The sequence below is a fragment of the Callionymus lyra genome, chromosome 3 (genome assembly GCF_982586985.1).
Source record: "Callionymus lyra chromosome 3, fCalLyr1.hap1.1, whole genome shotgun sequence".
Lineage (NCBI taxonomy): Eukaryota > Metazoa > Chordata > Actinopteri > Syngnathiformes > Callionymidae > Callionymus > Callionymus lyra.
The window spans coordinates 11209857-11236851 of record NC_141820.1 but is presented as its reverse complement, the minus strand read 5'-3'; the positions used below and the strand labels follow the sequence as shown (position 1 = coordinate 11236851).

At 35.5% G+C, this 26995-nt stretch overlaps 1 protein-coding gene across 2 annotated transcripts in view; it reads right to left on the bottom strand.

Moving 5' to 3' along the window:
- Positions 1–26995, bottom strand: part of csmd3b (CUB and Sushi multiple domains 3b) — a 463847-nt gene that overhangs the window by 256117 nt on the left and 180735 nt on the right. For both annotated transcript variants that reach the window (XM_087786440.1, XM_087786441.1), the window contains exon 4: positions 17260–17457. In XM_087786440.1, coding sequence (XP_087642566.1) covers positions 17260–17457 — 198 coding nt within the window. The remainder of the gene's footprint in view (positions 1–17259; positions 17458–26995) is intronic.

The following is a 26995-nucleotide window of genomic DNA, read 5'->3' as shown; positions in this document are numbered from 1 at the left end:
AACCGTTACTATTGCAAACCAAGCAATGGGTTTATTTAGCAAACTGTCTGGAGGGTTATTTAGATCATGATATTGATCTCAAAGTCAAGGTTAAAGGTCAACCAATATGTTGATATAAGTGTGTTCTAAATAGATGTTGGACTCTATTGTATCATCAGTGTGTGTTTGTATGTACAACACTCTCTTTTAATTGAAATATTGACATTAGATGGATAGATACAACTTTATTGATCCCTCTGGAGGTCTCCTCCGGGAAATTGTTTTTATTGGATGAAATCTGGAGATTAAATCTTGTTTACCATAACCACTCCCTACTGCTGTGATTGGTCAAGCATCGGTTTGTCACCATTAGTCATCGATCCCGGAAGTCTCCACCTCCAAAGGACTCGTTGTATAAACAAAGCGGGGCGTTATTACATCTGGAGGAGGAGTCAAGCCATTATTAAATAATAATGGACACCACAGAATAAATAGAAACGGATCAATATTTTATATTTATTGTTTTTATTGTTTTTCTTATCCGGAAGAGTAATAGTAAAATATCAGGATTCTTGAGGTTTTCATTTTTCGTATCTTTTTATAGCCTTAACAAACTGCAGACGTAGAGTTTAATCCACAATTGTTACTTCAGGATAAATAAAACTCTTTCGAGGAATCTGTGTTTTTGAAACTTGTTCTCCTCACAAACTTCTTCAGGCTTCACAAGAATATTTCCAACAACAACGTCTTCGACCTTCACTTCAAACGTTGACAACGGTTCTACCAGATCTTTTATCCCTGCGTAAACAGCCTCCCTCTTTAAAATGTCCAAATTTGTTCCCAGTTCGTGAAGTTTTTCCAAACTTTTTATTGAAAACTTCAACATTTGAAACATGTGAGTGAAAAATGTGAATTCCTGTCCATCAACACAGATTGCTTTAATTTAAAGTCTCTTAACAAGATCTTTATAGATCAAAATATCAACATGAACTTATCGTATTTTTTCAGAATATCTTTTATTTTCTTTCAAAAATCAACAGGGTGCGCCTTATGTATTAATTGAGGTTGTGCTGTTTATATGGAATACACAAACATAATTAAACATGTTTTAGTGCGACTCTTGTGAGCCACTGCAAGTCTTCATAGTCAGGAGTAAACCATGAATTCGCACTCTCACAGTAGAACAAAATGTTTAAAAAATATGTGTATGTTAAATGGATCTGTTTATTAATAGGGCGACTTGTAAACGGTGCTCCCCATTCGAACAATACAGTAGACCTGCTTAATAGTAACGTGACTTGTCGGGCCAGATGTGGCCCCGAGGTCTTCTGACATGAGATGTTTAAGTAAAGAAACAGTCGCCCACAACGCATTCGAGGAAGTGAAATGAGCTTAACTTTATGTTGCAAACAAGCCCAAGGAAACTCATTTGAAAGGGATTGTATCTTCTTATTTTCCAGATGAACAGGTTGGAACAAAGGATTGGGAATCACAAACATTTTCCTTCTGGCCATATTTTACTGAGCAACATGTGTGTAGTAAAGTCAACTCACCAAAACACATCATGTCAGGTTGTGATATTGTTAGCAGGAGGGAAGGAAAAAAAAAGACTGTAATGCTGAAACTTTATGAGCAGTGAGCATCGTTCTAGAGAACCTCTGCCTCCGGTTGGGAAGCTTTGTGGGTCTATTAAGACCAGTCGCGTCAGGAAATACTGACACGATTCTGGATCATCAAACCCTGAGGCTCCAAAGCTAATCCACGAAGCCAACTCCTCGATGATAAACAACCTCTGAATATTCTAAGAATCAACTATATTTCAAAAAGATTTTAAAAAAGAGACAAACATGAGGGTCAAACTCAACATTCCTGTTGACTAAAATATCATGTTTTACAGGGTGTCCCAAAAATAGATATCATTTCCTAAGCCAACTATTTTGGCAATTATTGTTATAAAACCTTGAATTTCTTCCAGAAATGATAAAAAACAGATTCATATTTGATATTAATTATTGTTTTCTTTTGTTTGTTCTGTAGGCTCTAAAAGAGAAGTAATTTTGTGTCTTAGACTATTCTCGGAACACAGTCGTCCAAGACTGTTCAGCCTCCAAATGAAAGATTTGGAAAAACTTCACGAACTGGCAAACAAATTTGGACTTGGAACCAACATGTTATAGAGGGAGGCTGGCAATGCAGGGCTCAAAAGATCCATTTCAACATTTGAAGAGTAGGTTGAGGAAGCCTGAAGAAGTTTGTGAGGAGAAAAAGTTGAAAAACGCAGATTCCTCGAAATAAAGTTTTATGTATCCCGAAAAACAACTGTTAATAAAACGCTACGTTCAGGCTATGAAAACAGACGACAAAACATCAAGAATTCTGCGTTGACATGATGAAGAAGACAAGTTATAAAGTTACTTCTCTGGAAAATAGAACAAGAATAAAACATAAAATGGTGATCCGTTTCTCATTATTCTGTTGAAAATGTGAGGAGATTTCAACAAGAATTTCCAATTATTGGCCTTTTTTCAAACCCAACTCTCCCGACTCACTAAAATGTTGAAGTCTTCCTTTCCTAGATGCAGGAAGTCCATCATCATGACCATGTTTTGAACTTATTAAATTACTTTATAAAGTTTGTCGGAAACTTCTCCTCCGGAAAATAGAAAAAAAAAAAAAAAACATCATTCTCCCATGTCTGTAATCTGGGCGAACAAGAGGATACGAGAGCGGAGTCAATTATGACGTAATAATGGCTTCACTCCTCCACCAGCCAGCTGTGATAATGCCCCGTTTTGTTTATACAACAAGTCCCTTGGAGGAGGAAACTTCTGGGATTGATGATGCGCGGTGACAAACCGTTTATGTTTGACCAATCAGAGTAGTGTGGGCATGGTTATAGTAAGAAGATTTCTTCTCTGAAAAAGTGTGTTCAATGGGCGGAGCTTAAGATGATTTTCTAATGTCAATATTTCAATGAAAAGAGAGTTTTGTACAGACAGACACTGATGATACAATAGAGGTCAAACATCTATTTAAGAAACACTTAAATCAACACATTAGTCGACCTTTAACGAAGCCTCGACAGCCTTGTTCACTCTGCTTCCTCGTGTCACGTCCTCCGTCAGCGTCTCTTTGTTTCTATCGGATTAAACTGTCTACCCGGCTGCGGCAGACAGCACCCCCCACCAGCACCGCCGCCAAAATCCGTCTGTTACACATCACCTCGTGTGCCCGCCGAAGCCCGACATGCTACCTGAGCAGTAACCTGTTAAAAGCATTGACAGACGGACGGAAAGTGAGCAGGGTAGGACAAAAGTGTCTGACGGCGTGAGAGACAGGTATGAGTCGGGTAATGGCCCCGGCGTTCTTAAATGGGCTTCAGTTTCCATGGCAACGTAACAGCCCAATGATAGGCCATGTAGCACTAATAATTCTCATATTTATAACATTTATAGTATACACTACTCGATGAACCACTGTAAGGGTGTTTGTGGACATATTGAAAATTTCGGGTCATTTAAAGATATATTTTCTATAAATGAATAGACTTTTAATTCTTAGTTATCAGTATTTTATTTAGTTTTTTCCAGTAAGTAAGTTAGTTAATATATATATATATATTTAGAACCAGATTTTTTAAGTTGAGCTTGAAAGAAACTGGCAGCCAGTGAAGAGTTTTAAAGTTCTGGTAAATGTGAGTTCTTCTACTAGAGCAGGTCAGAATTCTTGCTTCAGAGTTCTGTATGAACTGCAGGCGAGACAGATCCTTCTTGTTCAGTGTTCAACCTTCGTTCTTTACATTTTTGCTTTTTTTTCCCCTCAGTGTTATCTTTATATACAGTTCGGGGACACACTTACGCCACCTGCTGGCCTGTTGAGTTCATTGTTATTAACGGCATTTGAAATGCTAAAAAAAAAAAAGGGAAATCGCAAACAACAAAAAACTTACAGGTCATATAGTTATTTAAGTATGATTGGTGAATGTGGGGTATAAATACAGAAGTACTTTTCAACAAATATCATCTGTGTATCCACGTATTATCGAAGTTAGATTTTCATTTTTTTTTTTTATAGTCTCTTGCTTTTTCTTAGTTTTACAACTCTTCATTTATATCTATAGACTACACTCAATTATCAACCAGAGCTAAAATATAATTAAATGCAAGATATTTAGTGGTCAAATGCACCATAAAACTTAAAAAATCCATTGTAAAAAAAAAATGGACTCGGTAACAGTAGCAGCGGATGAGCAGACTTTTGGAAATCCAGCAGCTCTGTGCTGTCCTCAGACAAGTAAAGTGATGCAAGAATATCATGAAGTCTGTCAGTCACAAGTTCCATTTCTCCACTTCATTAACTCACCAAGAAATACCCAAACTTCTACCTTCCACCGAAAAGTTTGGTTGGACATCCATCTAAAATGGCCTCCACGGTGTTACCAAAATGTTTGGTTGGAAATGACAACTCTAAAATAAATGTGATGGTAATTTAGTTGTTCTGTTAAAGTCCAAATCTATAACTTATTTTATTCAGATTATCTTCTCGAAGGCGACCTCCAGAAGGATCAAAAATTATTTTTTATCTATCTAAACATCGATCCATCCATCCATCCATCCATCTATCCATCTATTATTTGTAACAGAAAGAACTTCAAAATTAGAAACCAAAAGAGTTTGAAGTGCTCAATGAAATTCATTGTTTGGTGATAAAAAACATTGTCTTATAGTTGACACTTTCCTGTTTTATATGTTGTATTACTTCCAATTTCCGCGTTTGTTTTTCTGTCTTTAGAACATACTTTGAATTTCGACAATCTTCGTGACATCTTACTTATGCCACAGGACTTGTATCTCACTTTCAATTTTAGTTTTTTTTCAACATAACACCTTATATAATACATTATTACTGTTTATATTACAAACTAGTTGAAAGACTCATATACCGTGACTTAAGGTGTTTTGTGTGGTTTTTATTTTGACTGTAAAAGTTCTTGGGGATGGTGTGAACATGCTACATATGGCGCTGGTTGTGGTAACAAAGTTAAAGTTATGTAATTTACAAAGCCGTCAAATCATATTTCATTATCAACAATCTGATTCATTACCCCATCAGTATCCATCGTTCATTCAGACAATAGAAGTCTGGAAACAGAAAATTCGTCCAACTGTTGCAAACCGGGACATGCCGACTTTTTTCGACGTTTGGCAAGTGCTCATGGGAAATGTGGTCTCCCGTCCACTGAAGTCCACTAGCGTCGCTCGAATTAAAATCGCATAGAATCGCTGTAATATAATTAATTTCGCTAGAAAGATATTTCACGCTCTGACTTGAAAACGACTTTTAGTTGTTGTTTTTTTTACACATTCTGACAGAATAAATGAAGCTTTAAGAACGACAGGAAAGAAAAAGTGAACTCTCTTTGGCAAGATGTCAAGGTAATAGGTTTCAGTTAAATTTGTCTCCGACGCTCAAATGTGAGCACTTGGACGACTTGTAGACGAGTCGTTCAGACGCCTCGTACGTCAATGTTAAGCGAGAATTCGAGCAGCATCCATCATCAGCATCAGCGTAATGGGAAATGAAAAAAAAAAAATATGCAGAGTAAGAGGAATGCAGTGACAGGAAAAAGGGAAGAGGGTAAAAAAAAAAAAAAACAGGAGGAAGGTGTGTATGTGTGTGAAAGAAGAGGCTGGAGTCGTGATTGGTGCCGAGGCTACAAGGTAGAAGTCTGCAGAGGAGAGATAAGAGTACTTCAAGTGTCACTACAAGACTAGTACATTGATCTGTGGGAGAGAGGGCGAGACAGCCGTGCTGTGGGAGCTTAATTACCGTGAACGCAGTGTTTTAAATATGCCGCCCTATTATAATGTTATAAATAAGACAGGAAGAGGCGCTCCGGTGGTGGAACAGTCTTTTCTACACGTATGTCAAATATGTCCAACAGTAAAAAGCAAGAAATACACTTGAAATACAAAAATGTAATAAAAAAACTGGGGATAAAACACCCACAAACATTTTATGTTTTAACAATATGCTTATTTGGGTTATTAATAAATACATAAGTCAAGTTAATAAGTCATAAAAGATAAAAAAAAGACATTAAAGCAACAATAAGTAACATTCTAACACTATTATTTTCCTTACAAATTTTCTATAATGATTGGATTTGTATCGAAATAGTCATGATTTATTTGTTAATTTAACAATAATCTTCACTATGTTACCCATCCAGAGTCACATGACCACTAAACTGCTTTACAACAATGAGTCTAAAATATATATATATATTTTTGTAGTTTTGTTACCAAAATAAAAGATAAAACCAGAAGAGTATGAATCTTGTTTTGTAAATGAATGTACGTGAAGTCAAATAAAAAGAACTTTGACGTGTAGTTACGTTATTCCAAACACTAGGGTGACCAGAGACATAATTTAAAATTAATTTGTATTTCACCTAAAGTCATTGAAAGTAAAATCATTAAGAACATAGATTAGAAATTCATAATTCAATACAATCAAATTTGAATTATATTTGTTGTATATGTTATGTATTTTATTTATTCCAGTCCATCAAGTTCAGCATCACAACTACGCCCCTATTACATTTATTAAGAATTAAATTATCATATTAATTGGATTAAATTAGAATTGAATTAAAACAATGAAATAAAATACCGTATTTTTTGGACACTAAAAAATCCTTAAATTTTCTCAAAAATCAACAGTGCACTCATCTGGTTCAACTTATGTATTTATTCAAGTTTTACTTAATCAAACCAATTTTATTTGGTTCACAAAAATGCGTCAAAATGTGGGTAGACTGTACTCATAATCCCATATGCTGTGTGAATGTACATTCAACATTAATCGTTATTATTAGGTTTTATAATCCGGATACCTGACAGTTAAATTCAATTAACACGTTTACAAAAAAACACATTTAATTGGATTTTCTATACCGTAAAGGTTGTCATGATATATTTTCCGTAACCTATCATCACAAATCAACCCGTCACACGCCTGAAGGACGTCCCTGCAGGCGACCAGGTTTCCTCCAGGGCGCATTAGACGGACAAGCCTGAAAACATTCGCCTCACGCTGTTGCATATGCGGAGGCATAATTAACACGGTAATTACCTTCCACGTGGAGAATAATTCGTTATCCTGATAGGTTGTTTTGCCGGAGAGTTGAAAAGCACCTCTTTTTTTTCTTTCTACTTTGTCGTCATCGGACTTTATTAGAAGCTCTGGTGACAGCGCTTCAAGAAGTTTAGTCAATGTTTAGTCATAATTATTTCATCCCCCTCTGTTCAAAGAGCAGCTGTCACCCGTGTCAGAGGGAGGAGAGCGGGTTCAGACCAGGTTTTAAATAATTCAATGAATCCCAGTTTTTTTTTCCTCGCGGTGGCGGGAGCATATGGTCGTCGGATAAGTCCCGTCTCTATACCTGGAAATGTAACTGTAAAGAGTTTGTGCGTCTGTCTGTGCGAGTCTCCAGCTGCTTGGATCAGCACAGCTTTACATCCATCGGGGAACTATTACCAAGATAATAATGAGACAGTTGAGGTGCTTACACACACACACACCCACACCCACACCCACACACACACACACACACACACACACACACACACACACACACACACACACACACACACACACACACACACACACACACACTTCCACTGTGTGCGTGTGTGTGTGCTTGAAAGGATTGGAAATGAGAAAATTATAATATATATATGTATATATCCAGTCAAGGCTTTGTCTTGGACAGGATTGTTGCTGGAAAAACGCACACAGAACACACACAAAAAAAGACATTTTGAGTGTGTGTCATACTAGTCCTAAAGTCCTTAAGAAAGTAAAAAAAAAAAAAAAAAAGATTTTACGAAAAATAACCGAAAAGTAGACTACTGAACTCTCATTGAAGGTTTTTAAGGGGATCGCAACTCAATCAAGTAAAGTAAAGGGGCACAAGGGGGGCAGAAGACAACTATTAAAATTTTAAGATGTCTAAATTCGAAAACTTTACAGTATTAAAGTATTACATACTTAGCTGAAGATATTTCCATCATTTTAGAACAATTCGAATGTTGTAAGGGGGCGGAATAAGGGGGCAGAAGACCCCTGTGAGAATTTATTGTAAATAACCTTAGATTTGCTTTATTGATGATGAAAAAACATTGTGTATATACTGTATCTGTAAAACTTTTAGGGGTAAGGTAACTCCATTAGGTCCAAGAAAAGGGGGCACAACGTCGGCAAAAGACCCCCATGATAATTCAAACATAACAACAAGATGTAATCCATACGTAAAGAAGTACTAATTTGAAGATATTTCCAGAATTGCAGAACCTTCCGGTGGAATAAGGGGGCAAAAGACCCCCTTAAGAATTGAAATATGTCCCATTTGAATAATGACAATATGATCATGTATTTACTTCTCAGTGAAGGTTTCAGGAACGGACGTAAACCTTATTAGAAATAAATTAAAATATATTTCCCGGGCTTTTAGTTGTTGTAAGGGGGCGGAATAAGGGGGGTAAACCCCCCCCCTTGATAATTAAAACATGTTCTATTTTGACAACATTATTAAAAAAATGATAATGCAGATACTGATCTTTCAGTTCAAGTTTTAAGGGGTAAGGGCAACTCCATCAGGTCAAGGACCCCCCATAAAAAAAAAAAAATCCAATTTTGATTTAATGTCCAGTTTTGATTATATCAAAATCACATGTATAACATACTAAGAGAGATTTTTTTCTGTTCATTGGAAGGGGGGAGATGACCCCCAAGAAAATAAAAAAATCCCAATTTTTATTAAATATAAATCATATTTGTAACATACGCACTTAGAGATATTTAGAGAATATAAACTACTTATTGGCTACTATAAGGGGGTTGAATAAAGGAGGCAGTAAGCTTTTATGAAATTCCAATATGTCCTATTTTGATGAGGACAAAATTACTTGGAAACATGTGCAATTTTGACGACATTTGGATATAATACTTAGTTGATACAATCTCCAAAATCTCAGGTTAACGGTTGAAGTAAGGGGGTAGAAAAAGGTTAAGGACACCCACAATGTTTCAGGGGTATCGCACTCCATTTGGCCAAAGGAAAGGGGGACATAAGGGAGGGCAGTAAAAACCCAGCAAAAATTCTAAATTGGCAAATTTTGTTTAAATTAAAACCATAATAGTACCTTTTTAATAGAGCCTTTTCTAATTGTTAGGGGGGTGGAATGGGGGCGGAAGTCCCCCCTGAAAATCAAATAGGTCCAAATTTAATTAAATTCATACTATATTTACTAAAAACAAGGATGATTTCATTCATTTAACTACACCAGGTATTGCAGCTAGTAAAATAATCAACACATGTGGATTCTGACTTGTAATTGCTGTTTCTATTGTTCCACAGAGGAGAGACTTCAACATGTTTCCTCTTCATTTTCTCGATAACTCGCTGTTGATTGAGGTTTAATAAGACACGCGATAAGGGCTGCAGCTCATTTACGTGCAGCATTAATGAAAACTCCTGTTGCTCCGTAATTAATGTGCCGTTATCTGTCGGCTGTCGAGCACATATGTTTCCCGTCGTTCTCATTTTTCCTCATTCAAAATTTAAGGTGTTACGCGGAGGTGTTGCCGATCTTAACGGCGACGCGCTTCACGACTACTCGGTGAGAAAAGAAGCGTTTTAAAACGTGTGATTGCATCGGCGAAAGAAATTGTTACACATATTTCTCAAACAAGACAATTCACGAGCATGTTGAAGCATCTGTGAGGTGCTCGGACGAGGACTGTGTGATCTTAGCCGAGCGAACGGAACGATAACTTTGACCCCTGGTATTAAAGCCACAGCCATTGATTTCTGATGATAATTGGATCGGGTCGCGCACAAAACTGACCTCCCGTGTGCGACGACTGTGTCGGTCCGTGGTTATCTTTCATCGCAACATCAGGCTGGAATTTTAAATAGATCGGGGTCAGATCGTGACAAAAGGAGAAGTGTTGGAATCTGTTAAAGTTGGGTTCAATTATATATGATGACAGTCGGAAGTTAGCTTGAAACCTTGGTAACAATTAATTCATCATGATTGTTTAATTTATTCCTTAGGGTTATATAGTTATATATATATATATATATATATATATATCTATATCATTACTTACACAATACGTATACTGTAACGCGATACTGTAGTAACAAGGATATATTTGTAGTATTGTCGAGTACTTGACTCTGGTGTTGCAGAATTTACACAACTGCTTTCATTTGTTTTCAAACCAAAATATGTCCAAACGTCAGCTTTAAAAGCTGCTGGAGTCGACTGTATCCTCTTGTCCTCAGTCATCTATTGGATGTTTTTGGATTTCATTGTTCCTTCAGCTGCGAAGGACGTAATGACTGCTGCCATCTACCGACCGAAGGGTTTAGTTGCAACACAAAAATGAAATAAAAGCCGTGAATATTTGCACGTTAATAAAAATTAGTAAACACGAAGTAGAATTATTTTGTATTAAAACATACTTAATTGAACTGTTAATCCTGAACTGACTTGATACAAAGCTGTCAAATATTTTGTGATAAAGAATAATGTGATATGTCGCAGTTTCAACATTTTTGAACACCCCTAATCTCCATATTGTATTTTGTCGTACATTAAACACAACAAAGTAATTTACTTCTACATCAGTTATACTCGTATCAGTCTCTGTAAAACTTGTGGCATACATATCATTGTCCCTTATCTTATCTTAAACACCGACATCTTTATAGGTAAATCATTTGTGCTCTAATTCCGGTTAATGAGTAATAATGCGAACTAAAAACTGATATACTGTGTATAATACCGAGGGTCCCATCATGTTTCTCCACACTAAATAATATAAATTATCATTTTCATTTCCCTTAAAAATTAGAGGGAAAACGGTGAAGTTATATTTGTGATATAAAAATGAGTGACAACTCATTCATGAAACCTGTTGCGTTCAATGTGACTATAATAATTTAAAAAAAATGTCAGTCTGTGATGGGCTGATTAAGCTTTACGAAGCAATGCCCTATTTATTTGGAGCTCAGCAGGGGGCGCCCTCACTGTCAATAGAATAGCTGTTTAAAGCACTATAGAGCAGAGAGCGCCATCTACTGACTTTCATAAAGCGTCATCAATACATCATTACTTTTGAACAGCTATTCAATTATTATTTATTTTCAAAATTTTTGAACCAAGGGCGCCCGCTACTCCAAAAATAAGACACGACTTTCCGAAGCTTCATCAGCACATTAAATAAGTATTTTTTATTTATAAAGCGCCTTTCACAGACCAGGTTCACAAGAGTTTAAAGGATCGGGTAAATGTGAGTTCTCTTACTAGAGCAGATCATAATTCTCGCTGAAGAGTTTTGAATTATCGGCTGAAAGTACTTATTTTTTTCTTAATAAAAGGTTAAAAGTAGGGTCAGAAATCGAAACAAGTTTTTAGTTAATTAAACTGTAACTGTTTTCAAACCCTAATATAATAAATATCGTCTTAATTTCACTTTCATATCATTCTTTTCATATAAGAGAGGAGGATGGGAAAAAACAACGTTTTTTTTCTGGACATAGAGACATAGAAAATTAAAAACCTTTTCCATGACATGTTGACTAAAGATCAAAATCACAGTACTGTGGTCGTATACTTCAGCCAGTACAATTGTACATAATGCTTTAGTCCCTTTTTCAGTTTTGATGTCTGTTTATTTTCCGTTATTTTACTGTCAATCAGCTGCAAAGAACATTTCAACACAAGTCAATCAACATAAAACATCCAGAAGTTCAAAGCTGTCATTATTAATATTCCACCCGCCTGTGCTTCGAACCATATAGGAGTCAAACATGATGCTATTCATCACTGGATTGTTCCGTCTTCACGCTGGTATTTATATTCGCCTCATCCGTGAATATTCATGAAGATATTTTCTATCTGTGTGATTCTAAAACCATTTATAATACATGCATTCATGAACGTATCAGTCAACGTTGAAGACATTTAGGTCATTTTTATTTTTCTGCACCGGCAGTTTAGTATATAAAGCACTACTATAAAAGGAGTCATGCTGTGTGTACTTAAATGTATCAATATAATAGGCTTTTTGTCCTATTCAAAGTGTTATTGCTAAGACATATTATGTATTTTATATTAATAATATAATTTATAATAACTGTATAATTCTGTTTAAATTGTATGTATGTGTCATTATCATGTCAACGTGTTACGTTGTCAAATTTCAAATCGTAATTGTTCACACAAATCAATTTATTCTGTCACTAAACCACATTTTTTAAGCGCTCAAAATCACTGTTGATCAATTGCTGCTGACAACACACAAGTGTCTATTTCAACCATCATTAACCTATGTATTCATTTAATTTATTGATATTATTTCCATAACTTAGACCCTTAATAAGAATTAAAATATATTAAATATTTACTGAATAATTTGTATTTTAGCTTGTATAACTCAGCAAAAAGACTCATCAACTAAAAAGTACTGCAACGGTACACATGTACACACTTTCTGCACTTTGTAAACAGTTCAATTGCATTTTTATCCCCGTTTTTGTTTTGTTTCCCGAAACATGTTTCCATTACTGTTCCAGAAGAAAACCTGTAGTTGGTGGAACCCTTCGCTTACAATGGCAATACATGTACTTCAGATTATGACATTAACAGCATTACTTTTGAGAGGTTATCACCTTGACCTTTGATGCAATACAAGGGATACCTCAAACACATTTGTTTTTCCCAGCCCTTGACCCAGAGATAACTCTAGGGTTAAAAACCATTACATTAAACGATAGCCTACAACAATAAGAGATAACTTGTCAAGACTTCTTCTTCAGTTATGACTAAAAACACAATTATCAGTGATTTTTATACGTTTTAATTCAAATATTTTATTTCACATATTTATCATCATTTGTTCAAGTTATACTTCAAGTACCTTTTGGTTCCAGATTTAAGATCATTGTCTTTCCTAAACATAGTCAGATGATGGTAATAATGATTCAGACATTTTTTGAACCATGAACGAGGTATATAAATATTCATAAAATATGTATTTATTTACGCAGTACGACGGTCTGAGGTTGGAGGAAATTTAAAAAATCTATTTTGCGTCATTCTTTTTATACTTTTATACTTTTTTTACTTTTATACCCATTTTTGAGCCATTAACGCTAAACTATTTTTATATTTAAAATTAATAATAAAAGACAATGAAAAAAAAAAAAAGTATAAATGGGGCTAGTTTTAAGTCAACACATTTTTTTTCTGTTTCTTTCCTTCTATTATTTACCTTGGTTGTCTGGTTTCCCAGCATGCATTTGAAATGTAAAGTAGTCGTGCACAGCTTGCCTTCTCTCTGTCAGACTAATACTGTGTGTGTTGGCTGCACTACTTATTTCCCTCTCTTTGGCAACCAGATCTAAAGTATTCCACAATCACGTTCAACTTGGGAAGTTAAACTTCATCATATTCGGTTCATTAACTTTTCTGGGATCAGCGGAGCTAAAAAAAAAAAAGACAGGCTGAGTTTTTCATTAAAATAACTACGTTTTGGATCAAATATGGAATTAAAATGAGCAATATTGACCATTAAATGCACTCAAATCTAAAGAGTCACATGGTTGAATGAGTGATAGCGACCAGTACGTCTCGAGATCGGAAGGATGAGTGTGGAAAAGGAGGTGTGGAAGTCGTGAAAACGTCTTCCCTGGTCGCTACGAGCGTCACCGTTGCTTAGCTCCTCTTAGCCCGGCGCGACATGGTGACAGAGACATTGCTAATCCTGCACTGACAAGCTGCCATTTCCCCGTCATCTGACTCGCCCCTGCTCTTTCATCTGGTGTTTCTTGTTCGCTCCCGAGACCCAAATTGCAGTTCATCGCGCGGTGAACGTCTTGTGTAGGAAGACGTTGGCCTCCATTTTAGAAGGAAGAGTGGGTTCATCGTGTCTTTGAATGCAGCTCAATGGGTTGTGACTAAAAATATATATATTTTCAGAAATGTACTTTGATGGAAGTCTGTGTTGTGAAGTCAAAACTACATAGTAATGCAATGAATAATAAGATCTGATGAATCGTTCGGTCCGTCGGCTCACCGAAGAACACAAGACAGTTTTGGGGCGAGATAAAGTCGAGATAAAAGGCTCCAATAAGAAGTAAGTTTGGCCTTATTAGACAAATTTGTATTCCTACCGACGCTTTGTTCTTATTGGCGGCTCACCAACTCAAACAGATCCAGAGAAAATGCTTCTAAAAACTTGGACAACAGTTACTGTTTAACTTAATCTTGGTGGATTCACGTGCAAGAAGTGTATGTTACTTTCATTAAAAAAAACAAGAAAAAAACACTAGAAAATACCATGATCTTACATAATAATGAGGAGCAGCCAGCTAAAGACAATTGGACCTATAAGGAAAAACTGTTAACAACGGATGCCGTATAATGGTATTCTTGAAAATACCATTATGTATTTTCTTAATAAGTGTACAATCTAAGACAAAGTTCCTCTGGAATCTGGGCAAAAGAGGGGTAACGAGAGCGGAGTTCATTATGATGTAATAATGGCATCACTCCTCCTCCAGCTAGATGTAGTCACTCCCAGCTTTGTTTATACAACGAGTCTCCTGGAGGTGGAAACTTCCTCGATTCATTGCGCGCAGTGACAAACCTCCATGCTTGACCAATCACAGCCGAGTGGTTGTGGCTATGGTAAACAAGATTTCATCTCCAGAAAAGTGAAAAAGTGTTTTCAGTGGGCGGAGCGTAAGATCGTTTTCTAATGTAATTATTAAAATGAAAAGAGAGTTTTGTACAACAGACACACACTGATGATACTAAAGAGTCCAACATCTATTTAATAGACACTTAAATCAACACATTTGTTGCCTTTTAAAGGAGTATCAGGATGTTAGATGATTAAACAACGCTAACGCTAATCATGCTAAGCTAACAATAATGTAAAAACACAAGAACACTTTTTTTTTATTGTGTAGTTTTGTTGTGAGTTCTATCACAGTGATTTGTCCGGTTTGTTGTTACATCGTTGAGTTTACTGGGCTTCAGCAACAAATTCCGTTCATTTCCAGTGAATCAAAAGGACAATAAAAAGTAATTGCATTAACCAACTGAACATAAACCTTTAACTTGACCCGGTTAAAGGCTGAGAATATTCATCCACTTCACTATATCTAACGTTGAGGTATTACAAAGCTGTAATTGTATTTGTTGATGTTTATTAATCTCCATCAGCTTCCATGGATTATATGGACTTTTCCATCACGGTGATGGAGGTCGCTCTCTAAAGGATGGGACGTATGTGTAATTGCCTTCCTTCGGAGGTGGTCCGTGGTTATCGCTCTGGTTTATTACCGGCGCTCACGTCCCTAACAAGTACACATTTCCCCGCTTTAATGTACACACAACTCTCTCCCGAGGGTGAGGTGATCCTCGGGGTCCCTCGGTGAGTGAGTGCCTCCTCTGTGTTAAAGCATGTTCGTCTTCTGGATGAATGACTCGCTGTTGCTTATCAACCGAGATGCAGTCGAGTCCGACAACAAATCTGGGGAGTAAACGACTGACCTCGGCACGCCGGGTCATTTATGTTGTTTAGGACCCGTGTGGGGTTAAGTAAGGATGGGGTTCTACGTGACCGCGGATCGCATTCATCGACTCAAGGAGAGACGTCATGAACCTCGGATATAATCATTAAGTTTAATGTCTTCTGATGTCTGGAGAGAAATTAAAATCACACTAAAGCAAAATTAAAAAAGTGTATGTTTAACTTGTTTCTTACGACTTTTATACTCAAATTATAAATGAAAGTTTGATCAGAACGATTAAACAAATACTGTATATTCACTTTTAACCACTGCAGCAAATATATTTTCTCAGGGGCCACATTGAAAACAGTGACAGTCGTGAGGGGCCGTTAAGAAAATAAATGAAAGGGGCCAAAAGCTTAAATATAATAGAAAAACAAACAAAAAAAATAAATGTCAAATAAAATCGAGGTACATATGCTCAATTTCAATTATTGTTTAAGTGCATTTTAAACTTTTCCTTCTGTTTTTGTTTTTTTAATATGATATAATAGCAATATTATTATTTTTTAAATATATGTAGATATAATGGAAAAAAAATGTCCTGAAACAAAAAACATTTTATTACGTTGTTTTTTTTTTTTAATAAAATATATAATAAACTTTAATAATACTTGAAAAATACAATTAGAATAAATATAATTGTAAGGTATTTTATATTACATTTAAAAACATGTTTGTTTTTTTGTTTGTTTTTTTAACTTTGACTTAAATGTTTGAGAATAAATACAAAAATAATTGAAAAAAAAATTGTAAATATATAATTGGATGATATTTTATATTGCTTTTAAAAATGTTAAACTTGCACATAAAAAACTTTCTTTTCCCCAATTTTCTGTTGTTTTTTAGGTTTATTTCAGACTTTTGAGAGGCAATAAATACTCACAAAAATGACAAAAGCAGGACAATTAAAACAAAAATATAATAATATATAATAATAAGATATGATATAAAAAATATATATACAATAGAATTCTATAAATATAATTGAATGGGATTCTATGTTTTGTTTACTTAAATCTAAATTAAGGGTCAATACATACTTGCAAACAAACACCATCTTAATCTTTAAAGACCAGTAATGGATAATATAAATCAATACAAAATGTAATTCCTACTTCTGACGTCATAATGGCCACGTAATTACGGTAATACGTTTATTTTTACAATGTTGTTTATCAATAATAGATGGTTGAACTCATTAGAAATAATATACATATTAATCATATGTACGGGCTGGTAAATCAATACCTGCAAGTATACTTTGTCAACAGTAATGGGATGACGAAGCTTCATGAAGCATCAACCTGTTTCTAGAGATCAGTAGGTGTCTCCCTCAGTTTGAATAGAATATCTGTTAAAGCAAAAGGTCATAGAGCTGAGAGTGACATCTAGTGGACACTGAGAAAAGGTTCAGTGTTTCATGAAGCTTCATCATTAGATAAGTCTGTCTGTCTCAGTCAGATAAATACATAAATATACCTGTATATTTCTTCCAAAAACTCTTATGATCTACTCTTTCAATTGAGATTCTTTAGTTGATACTTTGTGTGTATTTCGTCTTGAAAGAGCAACTCTCACACACACACACACTTAAGCACAAACAAGAAGGTGATCAGTACCTCGACAGATGGGAGCAGGGAAGTCCCAGACGGCAGTGTTCTCTGTGTTAGTGATGCAGGTCAGCGTCTCGTGACCGTCTAAGACGTAACCCGGAACGCAACTGTAGCGTACTCGGTCACCGACTGCGAAGCGACCGCCACCACTGAGCACCGCTTTGGGCGGAACGCCAGGGTTTCCACACGAGGAACTTTGAAGCTCTGCGGAGAGAAGAGAGACATGTTCAGAGACGTTAACATTTTTGTGTACAAAGATTTTTCCAGGATTGTGGGAAATTAAAACAAATATTTTCAATTAAAAAAAAGGTAATTGGATCAAAAAAAATTACTTGACAGTAAAAAAAATATACACAAGATTAAAAAAATATATATATCTAAAAACAATTCAAAAAATATTTTCCAATATAATAAAAAATGTAAAGATGTTAATCCAAAACAAAAAAAGGTTTTACAATCAAAATAAAAAAAAAGTAGTTTCAATCAAAAACCAAACGTTTTTTTGTTTCCATTTTTTAAAAGTAATATAATTTGTGTCTAAGTTATCTGATCCCAAAAAAGTATTCTTCAATCAATGAAGCATACTTTTTAAATGTTCTTATTGAAGTTTTATTTATTTTAATTGAGTGAAGTAAAGTTGTTTTTTAATAAAATACATTTAATACTTAAAACACAATTGGCCTACCTTAACACAAAAACCCTAAACCAAATAAAACACTTGGAAAATACATTTTGATTGGATTTTCTTTTAATTAAAAATATTTTTGCTATTTAATTTGTAATGTAATTGTAATAAGAAATTGAAGTATTAGTCTCTTTTATAAATAATCCATTTTTATTAAAAAATATTTTTGGGGATTATGTCGATTTTTCTTATTTCCAAAATATATTTTGAACTGAAGCAACTTTTGCAACTTTTGGATTTAGTTTATTTTTGATTCAAGCAATTTTTAAATTGACAATATTTGTTGGGGATTGAAGCAGCTCTTTATTGAATATTAAAAAACAAATCTATCTCCAAATTAAATCAGCGGCTTCAAATATATTAAAAACAAAAACAGCGACACAGAAAAAACATTTACAAACTAAAAACTCAACTGAATAGACCGAGTAAAAAGTTCTACACCACCACACCAACCAAATAATGTAGCATCTTATCAGGGGAGCCATTGACTCACCCTTTTATATTCCTTATGTAAAGTTAAAGTCTCATCTGAGCTTTTAATTGGCAACCAGTGGAACTCTGTCGCCTCTTCTTCGGTCCAGCTGGCGCAGCAATTAAAATAGGGTCACTAAACATATACGCACAAACAAATAGGAGCGTCACGATGAGTCGTATAAACGTTAGACACCTGGTTATAACAGGAAGAGCAGGAAATAAAGAGAGACTGACAGGTTAAATCAAGTTATTGTCTATAATTAAGCACAAAAAAAAGAGTCTCAGTCCTGTTTGTAATTCAAATGAAATGGCTCCGAGGGGACGTTCTGAGACTGCGTTCAGCCCTGGAGAAAAGAGTGGGAAGGAAGTGTGTAGAAATGTGTGGAAGCTGATGGTTAATGACACAGTTCCCTGTAGATACCTCTGCTTGAGCATATGTCTATACAACACAAGTGAGCAAATAAATAACACACAGTCGCACACCGAGAGAGGGGAGTGGGAAAGATGGCGACGACGAGTCATAAAGCAGAAAGCAGATGGGTGATCAGGGAGCGACTCTTGTCTTGTGCTTGGAAGTTGATTGATACGACTGTGAAACCGTCGGAAGAAGGGAAGAGAGTCGGGAGAGCAGGAATTACGAAAGGGAAAGACGGCAGGCGGTAGACAGAGGGAGGAGTCAGATATCAGTGTTTTCTCTTAGCAATATCTAGAAAGTGGAAGTGAAAGAAAAATTAAACGGCTTATTGTGGTACTAATGACTAATCAAGTAAAAAGTCTGGAAAGGTTAGGAATGATTTGAACCAAGAAATCAAAATTGTTTTAAAGTCAGTAGAAATTTACTTGTACAAGGAGAGAATAGTACAGAACCTTCACAAAGAATATCGGAAAAAAACTTGCTTCTTCTTTATACTCCATCATTAGTTAGTGATTATACAAAATACAAGAAAAAAGATTATAATCGGAAAAAACAGGCTCACCTCCACGACTTAAAATCTTATTTATTACTGTATTTATTGGACTTTAAGACACACTTAAAAGGCCAATTTTTTCTCAAACAATCGACAATGTATCTTATTATCCGGAGGATGAACTCTGGTTGTACTTACTGACCTCAAAACAGATTATATGTGGTACCATCGCGTAAATATCTGGTACAACTCGTTGTTTTACGTAGCGAATGCTTCGTAGTCTGTAAGGATCCCTAGTTTTAGTCCAGATAGAAGTAAGTTTTGCTATTTATTATTCACCTACATAACATCACCCATGACCCTACGAAGTTGCCTTTAAAGTGCCCTTTCATCAATGTTCTGCCTTATAGTCCGAAAATTACAGTAACAAGAAGAAGGATAACATGACATCAAATATACAACGTGTTGTTACTGCATACAGCTTAACAACGCGACAAATTAAGGAAAAAAGATATACACATATAAATAAATGTCGTTAATTTATCGTTTACCAAACATTATTATCTCATAACATGCCTGTGAACCCTCTTTTCATTTTTTCCAATAACATTTCAACTATGGTTAGGGTTTTTAGACTGATCTAAAGCAATGGTCCCAGTTCGTGAAGCATTTGTTAACTCTCCTCACAGAAAGATATACAATTTAATTGGATTCACGTTGTATTGATTGTTGTCTTATAGGGATTTTATTTTGAAAAAACACACTTGTTGCAGAGAAACCACCAAACCGCTCCCGCAGATTTGGCGCCACGGTACGCACCAGACGTTAGACCCTGACGACCAACATGATGTCATCTGCGTATGTGTTGAGAGTTTGAGGCAGCAAAGGTGGGAAATGCTATACATAGACAAGAGCGATACTTTGCAAATCGCACCACAAGAAGAAGACTGACAGCAGTAAATAAAACCTTATAAATAATCAAATAAAATGTAAAGAAATATATATTTAACATAGTTTTAATATAATAATTTATTAACAGATATAAAGTATACAAGCAAAACTTACCTATTCACATGTTGTTGACTCAATGATGATTGTTTTGTATTTTTTCATTCGTCATGTAAACTGTGTTTCATGTGAAAGCTCTGAGTGGATATGATTGCATTGAAGTGGCCCTCATGTGGTCGGAGATTGTGTGGAAATAAACCTTTTTATTTTTTATTTATTTGTATAATTAATAACTAGTCTTCTTAAAAGACTAGAGGGTTTTTTGTTTTAATAATTTTCTCCTCAAAGAAGAAGAAAATTGAGATTATGAGATTTTAAGGAATATAAAATAACATACAATTATATTTTACAACATGCATATATATTATTATAATTTATTAATTTTAGTATCATTAAAACAATATAATTTACTGTAATAGGGTTTTCGTTTCAGGAATGTTGTTGTATTTATTTCACTTTAAAATGATTTCTGTGACAATTAAAAAAATATAATTTAAAAAACGGCTTTTGTTAGTATTAAATATGTTATAATATACCGTTTTTCTATGATTTATATTACAAAAACAATTGTATTTATTTCCTGTTAAAAATATTTCTGTGAACCTGAAAAATATTTGAAAAAAAATGCTTTAATGTGCAATTTTTTAAATATAAAGTACCATACAAATATATATATTTTTACAATATATTTCTTAATAATAATATTATCTTCTGTTATTTATAGTAGAGTATAAAAAAAGATATGGTTTTAATAATAAAATAAATAATAGAATAAGAGTTTTGTTTTAGGAATTTTGTTGTATTTATTGACCCTCAAAAATATTTCAGTGAATATATTTGAAAAATATATATAAATATACATAAAATTAAAAAAGCGTTTTCATGTGAGATTTTAAATTGTAAAAATATAAAATATAATACAATAATATTTTTGCCTCATTAAGCTTTATTTTATTAATATTACTTTCCCCTCTTTTTTGCATAATGGCCCCTCACAACAGCCACTGTATAAAATGTGGCCCCTGAGGGAGTTTAAACAGATGCTGCTGGTTAAGAAAATAAATGAACAAAGAACTTAAAACAATGAAAAACAATCTAATAAAATAGTTTATAATGTTGATAAGAATATATCTTTGATCAAAAGGCTTGTCCCGTAACAGTTAAACGTTAAATAAAGTTGGACATTTGACACTTAAATATAAGTAAAGGTCAATCTGTACATATGTGAAATGCACAGTGTCTGAAGTGATTAGTCACAGAGCAGACGAGCGGTCGACAAGACCTGATGTCAGTGAATGAAGTGAATAAATGACACTCAAATCAGATTGATTCATTTACGCATTGATTTTCCCCGCCATACCTTTTCAATTACGCCGCTTCCTTCCCCTTTCGCAGCCGGCGTGTAGCTGATCGCTCATAAAATCATACGCTCTCCGAACATATGGACATATGGATTATATGGTCTGTGCCCAAATCCAATCTTCTTTATCGCATGATAAAAGACGTGGGGATCTGCTTTTAATGAAAGCGTTTTGAGTCAAACTCCTGAGACGGCAATCCCAGCTATTTTATTGTTATCGTAAATCACGGATGTAATGATGCCTCGTGCGCGGCCACACGTGATCGGTGCGGGGAGTAAATAAAAAAAACATTTTTTTTACGGCGAGTTTCTTTAAAGTTTGTAGCTGAGAAGACACAGTCAGCGTGAAGAGGAAACTCCCTGACGTCCACCAGACTCTTTCCTTCACCTTATCTCAAACCCCAGGTGAAGAGAAACACACTCTGACACACACACACACCAACACACGTGTACTTGTACACACATGCAGGCAGGGTCATCCATCACGTTGCTGAACCTGCTGCTGTGGTGTGATTGGATGTCATGATGGTCTGGTGTTACGACCCGGTGGCCTATCGATTTTGTCGCTCGGCTCGCTCTGAATCACCGTGTGTTTACGGCTCCGGGTTTCATCAACTTGATAATCTTCTCCCTCCAAATGATAAACACAAATCGTGCGGCTCCTGGTTCCCTCATAGTTTTCATCACGTCTAGAGAAGATTTTTCTTTTCCACAAGGAAAAGTTAATGTTTTTAAAAAAAACTTACACGGTATATAATCATATAATAGGAGTATTATTAAAGGTCAACTACTGAAAAAGCCAACAAATTCTTATTTTCCAAGATGCCCCTTGAAGTCCTTCATCATGACGAAGTTTTTAAGTTTTATAAAGTTGTCCTCCGTCTGAAATCTGGGCAAACGAGAGGTTACGAGAGTGGAGTCCATTATGACGTAATAATGGCTTCACTCCTCCCCCAGCCAGCGGTAATCGCGCCCCACTTTGTTTATACAACGAGTCCCTTGGAGGTGGAGATTTCCGGAGTGGGTGTGGTTATGGTTAACAAGATTTAATCTCCAGAAAAAAAGGGTTTTCAGTGGGAGGGGCTTAAAATAATTTTCTAATGTCAATATTTCAATGAAAAGAAAGTTTTGTACAAACAGACACATAATGATGATACAATAGACGCCGTAGATCTATTTAAGACACACTTAAATCATCGCATAAGTTTCCCTTTAAATAAAAACAACAAAATGTATATTTTAACTAGCTAAAGTGAAGTATAGGGATTTAATTAAGGTACAGAAAAATGCGAAGGCCATTTATCTTAGTGTTGATAATTTTTTGACCCTTTAAAATGCTTTAATGGACTTAAAAGGCTGCTAGCGTCATATATTATGTAATATAATCAAATATGGGAGGAGTGAGCACGCAGGATATTTGGCCTTTTTTGCTCTTCGCAGATGAATAACGCTAAAAACCAGTCTTAGTCAAGACACAGCAGTCCACGGCGGGCAATTTGAGTCCAAGAAGATCTCTGTAGGACACTGTGAGAAAAGCAAGCTGACTCAGATGCTCTTTATAGGTATATATTAACCGGATTATATACCAAAAACGGGAGAAAAGTAATGCTTTTTCCTCGCATTAATTTAAAGAATGTGGTCCGGCTTTGACATACAAAGTTTGATTCCAACAATGGTTGGGGAAAAATACACTTCACCTCCAGATAATGAGCACTTTCCAGCATCAGGTATTCTCCCCCAGGCAGCACTTTAATATTGCGGAGTCTACTTGTATAATGCTTTCTTGAAAGTAACGATTCAATTGTGCAGAAGTCTGGGTTCATGGTCCATTACATGCCTTCAGAAAACATCGGTTCTTCATGTTCATATCATCCATTTTCTCACAGACTTTCAATACAGTTAAACCTTATCATAAAACCTTGAAAAAAAAAAGAAGAAAACAGATCATGGAGCAGATTTTTTAACCTTCTAAGTTTGCTTGTTCGTCACCTCCAACAATGTTCTGACTCGCAGAGCAATCACACACTGTATTGATTTTATGCTGAGACTCGTGATCCTTGAAGAGGCAGCTGTTTATCTCTGATACTTCACCGTGACCTGACGAGCTCCCAAAAGGTCCATCATACACGAGCAAAAAAATGAAGTGAAAACACTGAAAACCAGAGAATTTTGCACAATAATGTAAATCCTTTAAAGTGATAGTTCACCCAAAATTCAAACTTGACTCATTTTCTACTCACCCTCATGCTGACTAAGGGTTGGGATTAGTTTCAGAGTAATCTGTTTCTTCTTAGAGTTAAAGACAAAAATGTTTGTTCATTTTAATGTAGCGACTGGAGCTCAGCTGTCTTCATCGTCAACTTCGTCCAAAAAGACAAACTTAAAAACATCCAAATACCTCCATACTACTCGTCTGTAACGTCCATCTTGTATTGAAGCCTTGACAAGAGAAATTAAATACATCTTTATTATTTTAAGTTTATTTATAGTGGAAGTTATCAGTCTTTCAGCTCCTCCCTGAAGTCATTGAAACAAATGCAGTTTCATCAAGTGCACATTTGCAAGATTGAAGCTGTTGGCTTCTGCTAAAAACAAGTTTAAATTAAAAACTTGTTTAGTTTTTTAGAGGCTTCAATAGAAGACAAATATTACAGACGAGAAGTATGGGGTTATCTGAATATTTTTATAAAGCAGGCGTAGCAGTTAGCATAGCATTATCTGCTAAAAATAGTTTGAAATAAAGGCTTGTTTAATTTTTTTTCCCAGAATGATATTTCATGTCGAGGCTTAAATACAAGATGGACGTTACAGACAAACAGTATGGCAGTATTTTAATGATTGTTTAGGTTTTTTTTTGTATGAAACTGAAGCAGGCGTAGCAGCTAGCATAGCATTGTCCGCTAAAAATAGTTTAAAATATACAGTTATTTCTGGGACTATTTTTTAATGTGGAGGCTTCAATACAAGAGGGGCGTCAAATACGAGCAGTATGTAGGTATTTTAAGGTTTTAAGTTGTTTTTTTTTTTTTGTATGAAACTGAAACAGGCGTAGCAGCTAGCATAGCATTGTCCTGCTAAAAAAGGTTTGAAATATACAGTGGTTTAATTTTTTCTGAGACTAATGTGGAGGCTTCAGTACAAGAGGGACTTCATAGACGACCAGTGTGAGGGTATTTGGATGTATTCAAGTCAGTATTTGACAAATTAACTTATATCTATGCTTATATCTGTGACACGAGAGTGAGTAGAAAATGAGTTTGACATTCGGGTGAACCATCACTTCAAGTTCCCTGAATGAAAGATGGGAAATGACGCCTCTCCTCGACACCGGTTTGGCAACACATTCACGATAATTCCTGGACGATCCGGCACTTCCTAAATCTACCATCGAACAGCACTACACCACGACACCTTCTTTTCTCAGCTTTATTGTGAACATCACACGGTTTCATTACACTAGTTTATTTGGTAGCCGGCGGCCACACACCGCACTCCTCGTGCTTTATTGCAGCTCGCTTGCCTTTATTTATTCTCCCTTATCCCCATTTCTCCTTCTCCCTCCACCCATTCTCTTTATCTATCCATCTCTGCCTGTTTCCTAGCGTTCCCTCTCCCCAGTTTACCATAACCATGATTTCGGTCTCAGTTGCTTCATTACAAGCTGCTGCTTTTATGGACCATCTGCACAACTCGGCTGTCACACACAACCACACACACACACACATAGGCAGCAGACAAATGCCATAATACAGAAAAAAAAAGAAACCAAAATGCAGCGACAGTCATTTCTCCGCACACATCCTCACACACCCAAATAGCCGTTGATGTGGGTTTTATTCCTCCCTGGATGAGCAATTATGGTTAACTCGAGGTACGAGGGGAAACACACGGGCGTAGAAAAGGAGGAAAAAATGAGTCTTGAAAATACTGAAATGACATCGACTCCAAAGTTAAAGAAAGACAGATGGATCAGAGTTAAATAAAAAAAAAAGAAGAGAGAAGCAAATGGGTAAAGATGGATCATCACAAGAAAAAAAAGGGTTTGAAGGTGTTACACCTCTGTCAGCAGTTCCTTTAATAAAATATGAATCAAGGTTTGTATCAGATCAGGTGAAACGCTGAATCGTTTATAAAATAAAGCCAGAAACATTGAGGTTTTTCTTTCTTGTAAAGCATTTTTTTTATAAGGGCAGACAGAGACAGTGTCAGATGATTTATAATGCCTGCTAAAAACTGAATGTATATATGCTAAAAACTTCTAACATACATGTGCAGATTTATGGAGGAAAAAGAGGTGTAGATTAAGCCTGACACCATTAATTTCCTATAAACATAACTAAAGGTATATCATGGCCCTCGAACATAAAAAATGCCATATTCCTATGTAATTTAATATATTTAAACAGACATTATAGCTACAGGGGGATGGCATATAAAATGTGTGAACTTTTAAAATCTGTTTTAATTCATACTTCAGCATGAAATTATGTATTTAAACAGGCGCCGCAGAATGGCCGCCTTGGTGCCTGCTTCTGTTTTTCTGTTGCTTATTTAGCGTGTCATCTTATTTCATTTTTTTTATTATGTACTGACGCAACAGAAAAATGCTGCGTAAACAGGTAATAAAAGTTGATTATGATTTAAAAAGATGTATTAAACCATAATGGTGTGCACAGGTTTGATATGACAAAATAAAACAGAATAAGAGACATTAAATCATATTATAATGCATCATGTCATTCAAATTATTTTCATTCAGATTGTAAGTATGTGTTACGAACCCAGCTCGTCGGTGTTGGTTTTAATGAAAAATAAATTGTTAAATAAGGAAGATAAATTCACAGTCGGATTATATGATAAGAAACAACAAAAATGCTTTTCCAAAAATAAAAATAAAAAGCCGAAAACATGGGAATAACACCTTGGTTTTCAAACACTTACAATCAACTTAAATACTGGGTCACAACCATCAATAAGTGCAACAAGGGGGACAGGCTACTCAAAGGCACGCAGGCCACGCAAACTGTTGGCAATCTTAGAAGAAACAAGTTAACATTTGAGAAAGTACGAACAAAAGAACAAGAGTTAACTCACGGACGGGCGGAATAATGGCAGTAGCAGGCAAGGATACCGAGTTGGTCGACCGCTAACACCAAATAGCAGCGAACCGTGATTGTCATTAGAAACTCGTTTATATCGGGGGTGTGTGACAGGTGATACAGGATTTGGAGCAGGTGATGATTGACGGGATCAATCAATCACAGTGCAGGCAAGTGGATCGGTGTTAGGAGGAAGCCAGGAACCACG